Genomic DNA, 19,265 nt, shown 5'->3' with positions numbered 1-19,265 from the left:
ATTTAACATACATCATAAATTTAAATTACACATTTGTACACGTTAGTATTTAGATGGATAATTTTGGGGGACGCCTATTTGGCTCAGTCAGTTAAGTGTCTGACTCTTGGTTTCGGCTCAGGTCATGATCTCTGGGTTCATGAGATCAAGCCCCGTGTTGGACTCTATGCTGACAGTGCAGAGCCTGCTTGGCATTCTCTGTCTCTCTCTGCTTCTCTCCCACTAGTGTGTTCTCTCCCTCTCTTTCTCTCTCGAAATAAATAAATAAACATTAAAAGAAATAAATGGATAATTTTTGGAAGAATACATAAAAACTGTTAACAGTGACAATCTCTCTAGAGAGTAGGACAGCAATGGGTAGAGTTAGCTGGACACCTTATTTATTACTTTAGACTTTTCTTTTACGGTGTCTATACTTTACTTTTATAATAAAAATTAGCTTTAAAAAACTTTAAGGAACAATAATAGATGTGTCTATTAAAGTATTTTAAAAGTACACAGAATAATATACTTAAAAAGAATTTTTTCTAGGCTCAACTAAAAAATACCTAGAGTGTAAAAAAGCCACGTTAAAAAAAAATCAATCATTTGTATTTCAAATCAGTGCACTTTACTCAGACACATCTCATACAGAGGTTCAAATAAAAAATAACTTAGTGAAAACATGTATTGGAGGTTCAAATGATGCAACAATAGCGATTGTTAAGTCACCTTAAATTCTTTTGAAACAAGATAAATGAGAAATCAACCAACTAGCAATTCAAGAAACAAGTGAAACATAAATAAGTTAATTAAACACATCACTTAAAAGTCAATACTGGCTTTAAAGTTTTATGTTGAATACCTACAAAGATTTTAATGCAGATGCTGACAGTTTTGATCCACTTATAGAATCTGTTCTGATTCTGCGACTTGCTAGATAATAGCCATGGATCATTCTTTCTGCCTCCAAACTGAATTCTACATTCAAATTCTTTGCAAAAGCCAGCAGCTAAATTAAAAATGTGAAAAATTTAAGAAATTCAAACTTTGTTATAGAATCTATATTACAAAAATCCAAAGTTTGCATACTTTATTTACATCAAAGTTCATTAAATATCTGAGGCTGTCCCAAAGTCATTGAACACTTTAAATCATAGTCTTATACTTGTAAATATTATTACAGTTTAGCCAGAATAATCTCTTCCTCCCTCTTAGTGCAGAAATGTTCTGTGCAATGTACTTGAATGACTATCAAGTCTTTGCTTCCAGTGGAAAAAAGGCTCACTCACCTCCTTTCTGTGGGAGAGAGGCTTCCCTCAACAGCTCATTTCCCTTTGAATAGCTTTAATTCTTTGACAATCTATTTCCTTATAACTTTCTCTCATGGGCCCTAGAGCTACTTGTTCTCCTTTTCCTTCCTTTTAAACACAAGTGATCACTAGCAATATGGAAGGCACTGTGTTAACTACTATGAAGGTAGGCCTTGGAGATTCCAATAAGCCTTCAACATAATGATTAGCACTATTTTTTCTGAACTTCCTGCTTTTATTCTTTCTGAGTGATTCTCAGTCCCTTAAATCCTTAATTCAGGGACATCATTTCCAGACTTTTCAACATCCTGGTTGTTTTCTGCTTTTTTCAACTCAGAATCAAAAGGAAAATTTAATCGTAATAAGGTTGCTATTAACTATATTATATTTTAAATATAACTTTTTAAAGGATCTGTATATATCTTCTCTTCTTTATTCTCCTTACACTCCACAGTTGCCTCCAGACCTTCACAATTGGAAATTAATACCATTAATAATATCAATAGCCATCTCTAGGTTCTACCATATGGAGTCACAGTAATGTGCCACCTATCTCTGTCCTCAGGAAAGGACTTGCCCCAGCTACTGGAAGTGCTATCAGCATTGGTCTTCAGTTGTCAACTTCTTCAGGGAATGCCTCAGGACAGTCTATATCAAATGACTGACTGCAGCGGAAGTGGGGGCGGGTATTGTAAAAAAGTCCCTCTGTTTCTATCCAAAGCAGGACAATTCTGGTGGGTCTCTTTTAAGTCCAGAGCTCATTGTGGGGCTATCTTTGGTCCTGCATCAGCAGCTTGACTACCTCCTCTGCCCAATCCTGCTCCTCTTCCCTTCCACAGGTATTGATAGAAGAGCTAGAGGAGCACTCCCTAATAAACAATGGCACACTAAACTCTCAGTCAGCCTCTTGGAGAGCCCAGGCAGTGACACACTCCATCCAATCTGTTTTGTGTAATGGACAGATTTGTCTTCTGGAGAAATCATTTTCGGTGTTTCACAAGCCTAGTAAAGTCCAACTGTTCTCTATAGTCCGATGAATCAGCTATAAAATCTTTGGCTGGAGCTTCAAGGCTTATTGTAAATTTGCCAAATTTTAATCCCAATGACTCTACAATAAAATTTTTGCTCCAGTCAGTTATGTCTTCTCAAAGTTTTCCATGTATATTCATTTCTACTTTTATATCTTTGCTCCTACTTTTAATTCTGTTTAGAATGCCCATCCTTCCTGTCATTTAAATCATACCTTTCCTTAAGGACTAAAGTCTCACCTCCTTGAAGTCTTCCCAATTCTTGCATTCTACTTGATATCTTCCTTCCTGAATTCCTAAAGTACTTATAGTTAGCACCACCCAGCTTAGCACTTAAATTGTCCCTTAATGGTTTCATATATTTTGTTTATATCTCAATTAAATGATAAACTATTTAAAGAAGAAACTTTATTTTTTTGTGAGAATATAAAAGAGAGAAATAGGTTAATATATATAAAATATTCAGTAAATATCTAATTAATAAATTCCAAGGGTTTGTTGTTGTTGTTTTTCAGGGGTAAACTGGGCAAAAATTTCTCTGGGTCATTAATATAGGTAGATATAGATATAGATATAGATATAGATATAGATATAGATATAGATATAGATATAGATATAGATATAGATATAGATATATAGTACCCTAATTCCTAGAGACTACTACTTTTTTCTTATATACTAAAACAAACAAAAAGAGCTACTTTATCATAAATATTGTTCTTTTTCTATTCTACATCAATAAACAATGTTCATAATTCAGTTTTAAGTTCACCTCACTTTTCAACCTTTTACCCATGCAATCTGCCTACAAAGAAGGCAGGTATGAACAAAATTGTTAATGACTCATAGATTCCCACTCCCAATATTCCCTGCCTTTTATCTATCCTATCCAGATACTTTAGTGTGGATAGATTTCTGAATAGTTAATATTAAAAGGGCTTCACTTGTAAATACTTGTATACCTTTAATAGCTGTAAAAATCATTACTGAATTTATATCATCTACTCTCAGGTTCTCTGAACATGCTGCATATTTCCCTGTCAGGACATTGAAATGGGTTAGTGAGTCATAACAGGTATTCTCTAAAGTCAGAACTCTGAAGGCATTTACATAAAGTAAATCCTTTTGAATAGTCTGTAAAATGTAAATAACTGTATACCTATACAGCCTCTCATCATAATTTTCTATAGAAATATTCTATTGGTTTTCTTTTTATTGAGAAGTTTTAAAGCCATGTGGATAGTGGTACAAATAATTAACATTTTAATACTTATGTCTTTACACAGTTTTTAATTTAATTATAATCCTTAATATTTTCTATGCAATGTCCTTAAAATATTTAAAAGCTGAAAGGGACTTGGAATAAAATAATTCTAAATAAATAAAATTGGATGCTGAAAGTGAGTTCTATTTAAATTGAGAAACCTTAGCACATATATTCTTCGTAATCATCTCTTCTACCTCTACCTTTTCAAAATCTTCAGTTGTGAACTTCTTAGAAGCTACATAAAGGAGCTCTTCAGGATCGATGGCTTTCTTTAAAGTGTGTTGCACAGTAGAAATAAGTGGGTAGGAAGAAGATGATTCATTGCAGTTAATCAATAATCCAAACGCTTCTACAAGATTAGCTGGAATCAAACTGCAATCCTACATCAAATGAAAATGTAAAAGGCAAACATGAAACTCTGGCATTTCCACAAACACTTTAGATAATTATAAATTAAATACTGTTTATAATTATTTATATTATTAATATATGTATATTATAATAATATGTTATATACCTATTTTTTTACTTCATTATTTGACATTATTAATTATTATTTAAAGTGTTTCCTGAATAGTATGGGAACTTACTATGACCAATTTTTAATGCTCTTTATTAATTTCTTACACATTATTCACTAAAGCCTACTCTACTGCCTATTCAAATAATAATTTCTAGTAAACAGACACCTGCTTTGCATGACTAAAAAAAATGAAAATTTTCAGACAATTGCACTGTTATTTAGTTCTAGTACCTGATTAAGGATAGAAATGGGTTAATAACAAAACATTAAGAACAACAAAAACATTAAGATTAAAATCTGTGATTAAATTCCATAAACAACATTCTAAAAATAAAAAATACATATACCTTACCATCCGACCAATGAGAGTGTTGGTTTTCTGCATATTTCTCCTTGAAGATGAATCCATATCAACAAAAGACCAAAAACTGCACTGAACTGGAAAAGTCATTTGTTGATTAATATCATCCCCAAACTTCTTTCCTGGGATGTATACTGTGATGCTTCTGCTTTCCACAACTAAGTAAAAAGACATTGCCCATGTGTTATTTAAGTTTATTTTGGTCTATATGTCTATAAATAACTAACAAATATTATTTTTAATAAGAAATACTATTATATAGAATTTTACTGTCTAAATGTGGGACAGTAAAGACACAAGTAAATTTGGTTGTTTTATAAGATATGGCTTAATTGGAGGATCTAATAAAAAGAATAAGGCAAGAGGGGTGCCTCAGTTGGTTAAGCATTTGGCTCTTGATTTTGGCTCAGGTCATACATGATCTCATGGTTCGTATGTTTGAGCCCCATGGTTGGGCTCTGTACTGGCAGTGCAAAACCTGCTTGGGATTCTCTGTCTTTCTCTCTCTCTGCCTCTCTCCTGCTTGCTCTCTATCTCTCTCTCTCAAAATAAATAAGTAAATATTTATTAGACTTTAAAAAAAAAAAAACAAGGCAAGAAAAATATTTGAAAGTTTATGTGTCCCATGACTTGATGAGAACAGCAGTCCAAAGCATGTAGCTAGAATTATGGTCAGTGTCTGGGTAGTATAGGCAGAGGGTTAAGACACTGGTTATATTAGTGCAGGCTTATAAGGGGGGCTGAAATTAAGCAATATTCTTTTATGTGGAAAAAAAAGGATATCTGTATGAGAGTGAAAGAGAATAAGATTGATAGAGAATATAAACTACAATGACTAGGGGAAAATATATCTCAAATTCAACATGCTAAAAACCAAGTTCATCATTTTTCCTTCTCAAATGGCTCTGTGTGCATTATTTGTAATTAGAGGAATCACTATCCAACTACTTAAAACCCAAACAAACAAACAAAAATCTAGAAACAACATAGTTTCCTTTTTATCTTTCCTTCATCCCTTATAACCATTAAACCTATGGATTCAATCCTAGGATTCCATATTCCAAATATTTCTCAAATTAAACTTCTCTTTATTCATGATAAGAGAGTCTTTTCTTTATATTTATCTTTCTCTTGGGTCATAAGGTAAATACATATTTAATTCTATAGAAACTGCCAGAGCAGTTTTCAAAATGGTTGCACTATGTTATACTTTCACATACAGTATATAAGAATTCCAGTTTTTCCATATCCTTGGTAACATCTGCTTTCAGTCTTTTGAATTTTTGCCATTCTAGTAGCCAGGGCCAGTTACTTAATTTTTTTTTTAATGTTTTATTATCCAAAGTTGAGATAGAGGGAGAAAGAGCATGAGCAGGGGAGAGGCTGAGAGAGAGGGAGACACAGAATCTGAAGCAGGCTCCAGGCTCTGAGCTGTCAGCACAGAGCCTGAAGCGGGGCTTGAACTCACAAACCATGAGATCATGCCCTGGGCTGAAATCGGACACTTAACTGACTGAGCCACCCAGGCACCCCCAGGGCCAGTTACTTAATATGTGGGGCCTAGTGTAAACTAAAAATCTGGGCTCCTTAATCAAAAGCAGGGGAAAAGATGCTATTAAGAGTACTAATATAAAAAGCTTTTTCCTTTAAAAATATTTTATTACTTATGAAATGTAATAGGACTGATGTGGAGAATTTAGAACCCTTATGCTTTACTTGTAAGAATATAAAATTGCACAGCCACTGTGGAAAACAGTTTGGTGATTTCTCATAAAGCTACACATAGAATTACCTTATGACCCAGCAATTCCACTTTTAAGTATACACCCAAGAGGTGAAAGTAGGGACTCAAACAGATACTTGGACTCATGTTCACAGCAACATTATTCACAATAGCCAAAAGGCAGAAACAACCTAAGTTTCTCTCAACTAATGAATGAATTTTTTTAAAAAGTGGTATATACATAAAATGGGATATGATTCAGCAATAATAAGAAGAGAGATTCTTAAATAGACAAATTCATAAAGACAGAAAGTAGAACAGAGGTTACCAATGGCTGGAGGTACAGGGGAATAGGGTTATTGTTCAATGGGTACAGAGTTTCTGTTAGGGATTATGAAAAATTCTGGAAATGGATAGTGGTATTAATTACATAACATTGTGAATGTACTTAATGCCACTGAATTGTACACTTAAAAATGGTTAAATGGTAAATTTTATGTTATGTGTATTTCACCATAGAGGGGAACTCCTTCAACTTGAAAAAGAACATCTACAAAAAACCTACAGCTAACTTCATATTTAATGGTAACAAAACTCAAAGCTTTCCTGCTAAGATCAGAAACAAGTCAAGGATGTCTCCTTTCACCACTGTTTTTCAGCATAAGAGCTGAAGTCCTAATTAATACACTAAGACAAGACAAGAAAAGAAATCTGGCCCAATACAAATTCACATGTTAGCACAACTGAGAGAAAAATTAAAACAGTGCATTTTCATATTAAATTCCTTTCTTTATTAATACAGGTAAAATGAGAAGTGCCATTTAATATAATTTCTCAATTCCTAAAATGTGTACAATATGATCTTAACTGTTAAGTAATTCCTTGACACTGATGAGACTATAAGTCAAACAGGTGATGGAATGCAAGCTGGTACAGCCCCTCTGGAAAACAATATGTGGAGGTTTCTCAAAAAACTAAAAATAGAACTACCATACGACCCAGCAATTGCACTACTAGGTATTTATCCAAGGGATACAGGTATGCTGTTTCAAAGAGACACATGCACCCCAATGTTTATAGCAGCACTATGAACAATAGCCAAAGGATGGAAAGAGCCCAAATATCCATGGATGGATGAATGGATAAAGAAGATATGGTATATATACTCGGCAATCAAAAAGAATGAAATCTTGCCATTTGCAACTATGTGGATGGAACTGGATGGTGTTATGCTAAGTGAAATTAGTCAGAGAAAGACAAAAATCATATGACTTCACTCATATGAGGACTTTAAGAGACAAAACAGAGGAACGTAAGGGAAGGGAAACAAAAATAATATAAAAACAGGGAGGGGGACAAAACATAAGAGACTCATAAATATGGAAAACAAACAGAGGGTTACTGGAGGGGTTTTGGGAGGGGGGGATGGACTAAATGGGTAAGGGATTAAGGAATCTACTCCTGAAATCATTGTTGCACTATATGCTAACTAATTTGGAAGTAAATTTTAAAAAAAAAAAAAGGCCAATTCATCAACAAAATTTTTTTAAAAAGTTAAACAGGTGAAAATTAATTCGAAAAAATATTGTTTACCTGATTGAAGCTGTTCTAGTTTATCTTTTTTGTGTGAAGCCAAGTCTCCTATAAAGCAGATACCACCTTTAGCTAGCAAAGCACTGCCAGCTTGAATGCTAACTGCTCCAGTTCCATACTTATTCCTGGATAGAGTAGGAAAAATTTCAGTAGAGACTGGATGACGTATGCCACGAGGCACAAGTTTTATACTAAAATTCAAAAGCCTAGGAAAAAATAAATTATTCATTACTATCATTTACTATTTGATTTTCAGAAGTCATAATGTATAACAGCTACACAATTAAATTTGATTCAGTGTTTAGTAAGGAACTTTTTCTTTTTTTAAAGACTTTACTTCTAAGTAATCTTTACACCCAACATGGGACTTGAACTCACAACCCCGAGATCAAGAGCTGCATGCTCTACCAACTAAGCCAGCCAGGTACCCCACCCCTAGTGAACACTTTTGTTAGGGATAAAACCACTTTTGAGACTTGGTCCTTAATTTGGAAAGCTCACAGCCTAGCAAAGGAGACATAAAAAACTAAAACACAATGTGATAAGTACTAAAATAATATCATGAGAGCATCCATATCAGAGTATTATTTCTTTCAGGAAGGAAGTTAGAGAAAGGTACAAAGAGATGACATTTGATCTGGGCCTTCCTCTTTACGGATTGCTTTCTCTTGTTTATTCAGAATGTTTGCATTTAGGCTTGCCAATAGCCCATCACGACTATTCCTGCTGCCTATATATCATGGTAACTCTTGATACATCTTCTTGTTTTCTAATTTCTTTGCCAATTGCCTGAGCCTCTTAATTTCTCAAATTTAAATTCTAAGAAAGGATGATGATTATTTTAAGCTTAGCTTTCAAATCTGATGCCACAGAAATCATAGCTCATTGGTGAAATCAACTATGATGAATAGACACAGACATATAGTACAAAAGGGTGAAGTAGTATTCCTTAAATGTGGATAGGTTATGTGGGGAAATGGGTTCTACTTACATAAATGGGTTAGAAAAAAGCTTAGGGCAGAAAGCTGCCACCATGAGGCAAAAAGCATCCAAAGTTAGCTATCGAGATACTGTAACTAGTAACTTGTTATATCACCTGCAGGAAATTACTTTCCATCTGGTACCAATGTACCTTAATCACAAACTCCACTTGCCCCCCCAGACCCTTTGCTTCTTACACACACAAGTTAATGATTACTGTCTGATTGTTTTCTCCACGTTCATCACATGTGTAAGATCTTGTTTTCTTCACATTCCTCATATGGGTAATATCTTGTGAGCTCAATAAATACAGAGATAAAACCCCTATTTGGGGCTCTTGTCTCCTCCTGGACATTAGCCTCCCTCATATTCAATTTTGCATCCGCTCTCTTGCTGGACAAGAGAGAACTCCAGACTCATAGTCCGCAACAAAGTTGATATAAAATTTCTAGTGTATATGCCATTCCAAGGAACTGGATGTTGGTTTGTAAAATGGGGGAATGAAATTTAGAAAGAAACTTTTGCAAGCCTGTAGAGCAGTGTTTTTCAACCTTAGCTTACATTAAAATCACCTGGGGAGATTTAAAAAATTCTAATGTCAAGCCCCACCCCAAACCATGAAATTAGAATTCCTGGGGTGGGCCAGTCAAAAATATATATATTTTTTACTTCTCCCAGGTAATTCTAATATGCAGGCAGGCTCAGAACCTAGTTATATAGAAAAATGGGCCTCAAACTTGTCTACACATTGGAATCTAATGAGGAACTTTTAAAATACTGACAGAAGGTTATATAATGTAAGGTCAAAATACAAAAATCAATTATATTTCTATATTCACAGAAAATATTTGAAGAATGAAATTAATAAAACACTACCATTTTTTAATAGTATCAATATTTTCAAATATTTAGAAATAACTTTAGCAAAATGTGTGTATGACCTTTATAAAACATTGCTGAGAGAAATTAAGGGGGATTTAAATAAATGGAGATACACATAGATTAAAAGACTCAACATTGTTATGATTTAAATTCTCCCTAAAATTGATTTATAAGTTAAATGCAGTTCCAACAAAAATCTTTAATGGGCTTTTTTGGAGGGTAGGTGAGTAGTATTAACCTCTGGATTCTAAACTTTATAAGAAAATGCAGGATTCTCAACTTTCTAAGAAAATGCAAAGGACCTAAAATAATGAAAAAGAATCTTGAAAATGAAGAATAAAATTGCACCACTTGATTCAAAACTTTACATAGAGCTACAATAATCAAGAATTATGATATTGGCATAATTATAGACAAATGGGTCAAAATAACAGAAAAGAGTTCAAATAGATTTATACCCAATTCAATTTTAAACCTAGTTTATACCCACTTCAACTGATTTTCAACAATGGTACCAAAGCAGTTCAATGGGGAAGGGAATTCTTCTCAACAAATGGTATGGGAAGACTGGATAAATGCATAGAAAAAAAACATTAACCTTGATTCCTACCTCACACCATATACAAAAATTTATGATGTATAAAAGACAATATAAAAGATAAAACTATAATGCTTCTAGGAGAAAATATAAAAGAGTATCTTCATGACCTTAGGGTAGCCAAAGATTTCTTAGATAGAATCCAGAAAACACTAAACTTAAAAAAAACAATAAATTGAATTTCAACAAAACAAGAAAGTCTGCTCATCAAAGACATTTTTAAGAAAAAATACTAGTTTTAGATTGAAAGAAAATTTTCATGGCACATATATGTGACAAAGGACATGCATCTAGAACAACCCCACTTAAAAGTGAGCAAAAGACTTGAACAGACACTTCATAAAAGAAGATATATGAGCAGCCAATAAGCACATAGAAAAAAATTCAGATCAGTAATCAGGGAAATGAAAATTACAACCATAATGTGATACCATTTCATATGCACCAGAATGGCTAAAGTGAGAAAAGACTGACACCATCAAGATGTTGGTGATGATAGAAACAACTGGAACCTTACGTTGTTAGTAGGAATGTAAAATGGTATAATCACTCTGGAAAACTGTTCAGCAGTTTCTTATAAAGTTAAATATATACCTATCTAATGACATAGCAATTCCATTCCCAGGTATTTATCAAAGATAATGAAAACATAGATCCACAAAAAGGCCTGTAGAGGAATGTTTACAGCAGATTCATTTATAATAGTCAAAACATGCAAAACCCAATGTCCATCACTAGGAGAATGGATAAACATATTCTGCTATATTTATGTAATAGACTACTACTCATCAATAAAAACAATGAGCTACTGATACACACAACTGGGTCAACCTCACATACATATAGAGTGAAAGAGACTAGTCTCAAGAGAGGCATTGTATGATTCCATTTTTATGAAGTTCAAGAAGAGGAAAATTGACCTTGGTTACAGAAATTATGTATGTAGATAGGAATTGATTGAAGGAACTTTCTGAGGTGATGGAAATGTTCTATATCTTACTGTGGTGGTGGTTATAGCAATATTTATACTTATCAAAACTCATTGAATTATATACTTAAGATATGATTATTTACTGATTATTTAGTTATAAATTTTAACTTAAAATAAAAAACCTCAAATCTCTTGTACTACCCCAAATACCATAGGAAAAGTCAAAGGTTAATGACAAACAGGAAAAGGCACAAAGGCGTTAATTTATAGGAGGTATCACAAATCATGTAGAAATAAGCAATAGAAAAGGTGACAATGGTCAAGGAGGTTTATAGAAAAATAATAAAAGTGTTTAACAAGCTTTTGGGGTGCCTGGGTGGCAGTCAGTTAAGCATCTGACTCTTGAATTCAGCTCAGGTCTTGATCTTAGGGTCATGTCCTGCATTGGGCTCCACAATGGGTGTGAAGCCTACTTTAAAAAAAAAAAAAAGAGTTTACAAGCTCTAAATAATGCTAAAACTTTTTTTTTTGATTTATTTTTAAGCAATCTCTACACCCAATGTGAGGCTTGAACTCAACCCCAAGATAAAGAGTTGCACACTCCACCAACTGAGCCAGCCAGGTGCCCCACTAAAACTTACTTCTAATTTTAAAAATGCCATTCAAAGTCAAATACCATTTTCCATCCATCAGATTTAAAAGTTTGACCATACCCAGTGTTGGTGAGGCTGTGAGGAAAGAAATACTCTCATGCTTATCAGTGGAGGATTAAATTGGTGCAATCTGTAGCAATTAGTACCACATTTACATTGAAATTTAATTAATTTGCTAAAATTAAATTTTAGCAAAACATCATCTGTCCAACAAACTTAATTTGCATTTTTAAAATTTTAAATTCTCTCTATAAATTTGTTTTTGCTTTATAAATGCATCCAAGGTATGAATACAAGAAGCTTGTTCCTAGCTTTTTGAACATGTAAGTAACTTTAAAAATAGTACTTGCTATGGGGAGCCCCAAAATGCTGAGTAGAAGCTTATTCCAAAGTTAGGGTGATAGTCCCAGAACAGTAATTTTGGTACTTTTCACAGCCTTATTTGGGCACAGTGAATCAGTATTATTGAATGGAATCTTGTAGAAAAATAAGACAATGGTTTGTTGGTTCTTGGGTGGGTGGGAGAGATTACTTTCAAATGAAAATAAAGTACAAAAGCTACTTTTTGAGTTAGGGAGTTAGGGAGTTAGGGAATTGAGGAAAAGGAAAAGGAAGTCTGTGAAGGATATATTTATTTGTAAAGGTGTGAGTGGGAAAATTGGTTGAAACGTTTGAGTGGTTAAATCCTCAAAATATTGAAAGCAAATATCCAATTTATTAATTCCTGTGTTTAAAGTTTTGAACTCCATTAATAAAAGTTTATTTAAATATTTATACTGCCCAGATAATTCTAAACATTTGTCTTATAATAATGCTCATGGAAAGGATTTATTCAAATAAATGTGTGACCAATTTATAATTTGAAAACATTCATGTCACATATTTTACCTGTCTACAAGTAGAGTATCACTTGTCATGATTAAAATATCCAGGCAATCTTTCAGTTCCTTGTTACGGTCACTTGTCTGTACTAGACTCATCAGCAAACATAGCTTGAGCAAATTGTAAGACCCAGGAGGAACAATTTGTGATGCAAAGATATTGGCAAGTATCGCTGTAAATTTCCAGCATGAGCTGGAAGTCAAAGAGAGGAGATACCTAAAATTGTCGCTTATTCCTGAAGGAACTGAAAGTAAACATATATTAAAAAGGGTTTTAAAATAAGAAAATGACATTATAGATATCTAATCCCATTTACCAAAAATATTACCAAATTGTAGCTCTTCTAGAGATGCCATATTCAAATTCTTATAATATTAAATTATGATTAAAGGTCACTATGGTCTCTCAATTTTATCTCAGGGAATGTAATAAAATGAAACAGCTACCCCATGTGTCCACATAAATTGGCTGTGGGGTACAAGCAAATCCCTCATTCTTCTTTTAAGACCTATGTAAACCAAGCCAGATCATGGGGCACCTGTATTGCAGTGTTTGCTTCTATATGTTTGAAATAATATCATCTTTAGTGAGGGCTAACCAGCAGAAGGGGAAATTTTTGAATGTTGCTGTTAAAAGGGAAGATTTAGGGTGCCTGGGTGGCTCAGTTGATTAAGTATCCAACTCTTGGTTTTGGCTCAGGTCATGATCTCACACTTTGCAGAGTTTAAGCCCCGTATTGGGCTCCATGCTGGCAATGCAAAGCCTGCATGGGATATTCTCTCTCTCTCTCTCTCTCTCTCTCTTTCTCTTTCTCTCTCTCTTCTCTGCCTTCCCCTGCTCACTCCCTCTCTCAAAACAAATAAATAAAAATACACAAATAAAAAGGAAGATTTATTCTCTACTACTTTGAAAGCACTGCACTGTACTATACTGTAACATTCTAGATCTTGTCTACTCCCTTACTCTGTCCAGCTCCTGAAATGAGCCTTTTAATCCACTTGATCATTGAGAAGAATTGCTATGCATGCATAAGCCAGTTCTTTCTCCTAACTCTTGAGCTGCCATCATAGAGCAATGATTTCTTCTACATCCATGGCCATGGACCGAGGGAAGCCTACCTTAGTGTAGCTATTGCCACATTTGGGTGGTTAAATCTGCCTACTTCTGGAATGCAACATGAGAAAGCACACTTTCTCACCTACATATAAGTCCTGTTCTCCTACCAAATCAATAAATCTGGGAACACCTCACAGAAGAAAATATTTTAAACGTCACTAAAATATCTATTGTCCATTAGTGCTTTCTTTGTTCAATATTTTTATTCTTCAAAGAAGCTTTTCTCTTCAAGACAAGCAGAGGTATCTAGAATCTAACTGCATTTATTTTTTATTTTTTAAATTTTTATTTATTTATTTAGATATTTATTTATTTATTTTGACAGAGAGGGCAAGCATGCACATGAGCAGGAGAGAGGCAGAGAGAGAAGGAAAGAGAGAATCCCAAGCAGGTTCCTTGCTGTCAGTACAGAGCCTGACTTGGGGCTTGATCTCACGAACTGTGGATCATGGCCTGAGCCAAAATCAAAGTTGAACAGTTAACTGACTGAGCCACCCAGGCTCCACTATTTTTTTATCTTAAAGAGAGAAAGAGAACACAAATGAGTGAGACAGGCAGAGGGGGAGAGAGAATCCCAATCAGGTTCCGTGCTATCACCACAGAGCCCGGTGCTGGGTTAGATCCTATGACCCTGGGATCACGACCTGAGGCAAAATCCTGAGTTGGATGCTCAACCAACTGAGCCACCAGGTGCCCCAGACAGATTTTATTTATTTATTTATTTATTTATTTACTTACTTACTTACTTACTTACTTACTTACTTTACTTATTTTCCTTGAGAGAGAGGGGAGGGCATACACACATGCATGAGTGTGAGCAGGGGAAGGGCAGAGAGAAAAGGACAGAGAACCTTAAGCAGGTTCCATGCCCAGTGCTGAGCCTGAGGGGCCAGATCTCACAACCATGAGATCATGACCTGAGCCAAAATTGAGAGTTCATGCTTAACCGATTGAGCCATCAGGTGCCCCTAGAATCTACTTGTGTTTAATTCAACTTGGGCCTCTATTATTGCAGACAATTATCTAGTGATTCCTAAATAAATAAATAAATAAATAAATAAATAAATAAATAAACAAACAAATAAATAAATCTAAAATCTAAATCTATTCAAGATTTAACCAGTCCTTCCTGAACATTTAAATATTTATATGCCAAGTTAAAAGAGTAGGTCTGCTCTCCTCTTTACTTAATGCTTATTTGTGTTGGAGTTGTTAAAGGAAATTACTAGTAATAAAGGTGATATTTTGGCCCCCATCTGCCTTTCTCTTTTGTCTTATTTCTTGATTGGTTCAGAACTCAGATGAGGAATAGGATGCTATTTTATTGGGTCTTTTTCTCAGACAACAAGTTACTTAACATTGCCTTAGCTAGAAAACAAAAGGTGGGGTGAAAAACCTTTTAGTTTTAGTTTAAAAAACCTTTTAGTTTAAAAAACCTTTTAGTCCTGACATCTGGACACAATTTTCTCATTGCTAATCATGAAAAAAATCAAAATAAAGTTTAGGCAAAAAAAGGAGTCCTTCCTCTGGGCAAGGGTCTACATTATCACATTTTCTTTCTTTCATAGCCTTTATTATCTGTAATCATCTTATTGATTAGTTTATAGGTTTATTCACTGTCTACCATATGATTAAGAGAAGGAACCTTGATTGTCCTGATTACAACTATATCTCTAGAGCTTAAAAGAGTGCCCAACAATACTTATTTCCTGAAAAAATACTTATTTCATAAACACAAGGACTTAAATTTAATTATTTTTTAAATATGATACTAATAATTTCCTTACCTTCTGGATTATAAGAAATGATACTGTTTGCCTCTATACAGACAGCAGTTTGTGAAGTTCTTACACAGGTTGGAATTCCAATAATTTTATACTCATTTCCTATATTCATTTTACTCACAGATTCATCTAAAATTATTAAACACAAAAGAAAATATGTATTCACTAAATGAAACTTGTACATGATCAAATGGTTCAATGATCTAGAACTAGTAACAGTTCAGTAGTTGAGTTAGTTGTATTTACTTTTGTTTAGTATAATACCTATATAGAGTGGCACTAATAATGTAAATTGAGGCAATTTTATTGCTAATAAATTTTGATATTTATAGGCAATGATGAATTAACTTCAAGAAGCATGAGACATAGCAATTAGATAGTCTCCTATAATACAATGAAAGGAAAAACAAGATCATTGTATTTAAGATGAAATATCTTTGCATTAAATGACAATAAATGTTAATAAAAATGATCTTATAAGTAATAATTTAATTTGGGAAGAAAATAATTTTAAAAGGTTTTCACCGTCTATGATATAGCCAAGGTATGTTACATACATCATCTAATTATAAAATGTTAGATATTATTATTCCACTTTGTATATAAAGAAACTGAGAAATTAAGTGATTTGCAGAAGGCATTTACTAAATGGTAAGTAGCAGAACTGAAATTCACATCTAGGTCTGCTTATCTCCTTGCACTATGCTAGGTTTCCCTTCTCATACCTACAGATTGTGCAAAGCTTTTGCACAAATTCAAAATTTATCTTACAAACATACACTAAAAATCTTGATCCTCCATTAAACGGAAGTTGGGTGGTTATAAAGCTATGAAAAAAAGGACTTATAAGGAGGAACAGGATTAGCTTCTCTCTGTGAAGAAGATCAAACATTGATCTTCTCCATCATTTTTTTTCTCCTCTCTCTCTTAATCTCTCTACTCTTTTGGTGGGGTGGGGGGGGTGGGGAGTTTCAGAGAGCATATTGGTGTACCCTGTAGACTGGAAGGGAAGAATCAGGCTTGAAAATTGGGAAAATAAAAACTGCAAACCAACCAAACAATACAACCAACCAACCAAACCAAACCAAACAACCAACCCAAAAAAAACAAAAACAAAAACAAAATCAACTAACTGAAGGATACAGAATGAATTACAAGGGGAAAATAAAAGCAAACAATTTTTCAACCGTTCCATGGAATCATAGAGTTTGGTAGATGTATCCTGAGATCAAGGAAAGGTCATGAGAAAAGCACGGAGATCAGGGAGTCTTGGTATTTCTTCTAATATCAACTTCAAAAGGTCTGTTGTTATTAATTTAATCTCTAAAAATTCATTTAGGTTCCATGGAAGAGTTTATCTAAAGAAAGGGTTTTCTACTAAAATATAAGTTGGATAGCCACTTATATTTATACACTGTATGGTTTGTATATGGTATTTAACAGAATTAAGTAGATAAAAGCATAGACTTTGAAGCTGGAAGGCCTGAATTTGAATCATGGCTCTGCCATGTACTAGCTATATGACTTTGGACAAGTAACTTCTCTGTGCCTCAGTTTCCAAATTGTAAAATTGAGATAACAATAGAACTTACTTGATAGGGTTACAACTAAATGAGTTAAAATATGTAACAGTGCCTGGCACACAGTAACTGCTATATAAAAATGAACCATTATCATCTGGGCTTACATTCCTGCTTCATCCTTGTCAGGCCATGGTGGAAAGAGTTCTTGTTTGAGTCTCTACTTTCCTAACTCTTGAGTTTCCTATACACGGTTGACATCTAAGCTCTCTCTTTCCAAATAGTTTAATTCCTCAAATTTCAGCCCAAGAAAGGAGGCTGAGCCTCACCCTCATTTTCACTTGTTCTGGCTTTTCAGTGAGGACTCCTCTCTTTCCTGGGTGACTGACATTGATGATTTTCTCCATGGCAGACTCAGTCTACTCACAGGTCTCTACTCATGAAGTTCTCAACAATTAATCATATGTCACTGCTTATTCATTATTTTTAAGTTTATTTATTTATTTTTGAAAGAGAGAGAGAGGGAGGGGTAGAGAAAGAATCTGAAGCAGGCTCCACAATGTCAATGCTGAGCCCAAAGTGGGGCTCAAACTCACAAACTATAAGATCATGATCTGAATCGAAGTCAGATGCTTAACTGACTGAGCCACCCAGGTACCCTCATTCATTTTTAAACAAATATTTATTAAGTTTTTACTATGTGCAGTAAAAAAAAAAAATAACAAAAACCAAAAAACTATGTCCTTACCTTCATGAAGTTTACATTCTAAAAGAACCCCAATATTTACCTAAGACACAACACAGAATAATGGGAGGTCTTTACCATAAGTAATTGTGTCCCTGAGACTTAGCACAGTGCCTGGGACATAGAAGGTGCTAATATCTTTTTAAGTAAATAATGTATGAATCAATGAATAATTAATATATTAGCTAAATATGACTCTTGAAAACACTCTTAAAAAGACCTATGATTCTTAAGCTATAGAAGTACCAATTTATAAGTCATAAACAATAGTCATAAACATAAAAGTCATAAACAAACATAAATATAATAAACATAAACAACAGTCATAAACTGTCAAAACAGTCAAAACAGTCATTTTTTAGCAATTTGCTTTTAGATCACACAAAACTTACTTACCCCTTAGAAAAATTGTAAGAGATTGAAACCTAAATGGCTGGTTATTGGAATATCCTTGAAAAGCATGAAGTGCCTTTGCTGTGATTATTTCAACTATCTGTTTATCTTAAGGCAAATAGCAAAAAAAAAGAATTAGGTATTTGAATACACATTCAATTTAATTTCCACATTAAGATATAAAACACTATTTTAAAACTTATAATTACAAAATGTAAATGCATTTTTACCACCAAGTACTCTAAATTTTCTGTCTTCTTGAAGTGAAGATGAACACAGATTACACAAAAAGTCATTTCTTACTGTTGCAGATTCAGTAGCACCAGGCACATGCACTCTTATATACTCAAATCCTAAAAGTAAACAAAGGAAAGCTAAATTTACTTTTAGATTTAGCTATCCATTTTCAATCCTTTAAAATTAATCTAATTCAAAGTATAATTAACTCAATTTTGCACGTGGGTTCCTGAGAAGTTCAATTAACATTTATTGCATGGCTCTTTCTTGGCAGGTACTGTGTTAAGGCACTGGTGATATAGATACATAAACACACAGTTTCAAAAGGCAGCAATAAGAAACAGATAATTTCAATATGTGGTTTTCATTTGGACTGTTCAGAGAGAAGAGAGAATGGCATCCAACCCAATGATAAGTGGAGATGAATGGAAAAGATGTCCTGAGAAGGACTGAACTGAAGTTAAGGCAAAGGTCTGAGAGAGGACATTACATGGAGAGGAAACAGCATGAACAAACAGTTATGAAACAATGTGTGAAAACAAGTACTTCAGTAATCCAAGAGCACTGTTAAACTGTGGGGAAAAAAGAGGGGAAGACAGAATGTACTTCAAGATCATGCAAAATAAACGTACAAACATAAGACAACAAGTTTTATTCCATTCTTTCTACTCTATGAATGTTTCATAACTAATGATAAACCTGATTTAGGATTAAACAATAATTGCTTGGTATTTTGGTTTTACATTTTTATATCTA

The 19,265-nt window shown here is 33.8% G+C and overlaps 1 protein-coding gene and 1 long non-coding RNA gene across 3 annotated transcripts in view; one reads left to right on the top strand and one right to left on the bottom strand.

Moving 5' to 3' along the window:
- The window catches only part of MCMDC2 (minichromosome maintenance domain containing 2), a 52,540-nt gene that overhangs the window by 15,501 nt on the left and 17,774 nt on the right, over positions 1-19,265 (bottom strand). Inside the window, exons 6-13 of one of the 2 annotated variants that reach the window (XM_058699728.1) lie at positions 18,503-18,625; positions 18,276-18,380; positions 15,618-15,743; positions 12,721-12,958; positions 7,788-7,993; positions 4,463-4,629; positions 3,788-3,967; positions 849-991 (exon numbers count right to left, since the gene is read on the bottom strand). In XM_058699728.1, coding sequence (XP_058555711.1) covers positions 849-991; positions 3,788-3,967; positions 4,463-4,629; positions 7,788-7,993; positions 12,721-12,958; positions 15,618-15,743; positions 18,276-18,380; positions 18,503-18,625 — 1,288 coding nt within the window. The remainder of the gene's footprint in view (positions 1-848; positions 992-3,787; positions 3,968-4,462; positions 4,630-7,787; positions 7,994-12,720; positions 12,959-15,617; positions 15,744-18,275; positions 18,381-18,502; positions 18,626-19,265) is intronic. The other variant, XM_058699729.1, reaches the window with a different exon arrangement.
- On the top strand, positions 739-19,149 carry LOC131494995 (uncharacterized). The gene is made up of 3 exons (XR_009253705.1): positions 739-786; positions 1,858-1,978; positions 18,784-19,149. It is a non-coding gene; the product is annotated as an uncharacterized LOC131494995 (long non-coding RNA).

The sequence above is a fragment of the Neofelis nebulosa genome, chromosome 14 (assembly GCF_028018385.1).
Source record: "Neofelis nebulosa isolate mNeoNeb1 chromosome 14, mNeoNeb1.pri, whole genome shotgun sequence".
NCBI lineage: Eukaryota > Metazoa > Chordata > Mammalia > Carnivora > Felidae > Neofelis > Neofelis nebulosa.
This window is presented reverse-complemented; position numbering and strand designations above follow the sequence as displayed.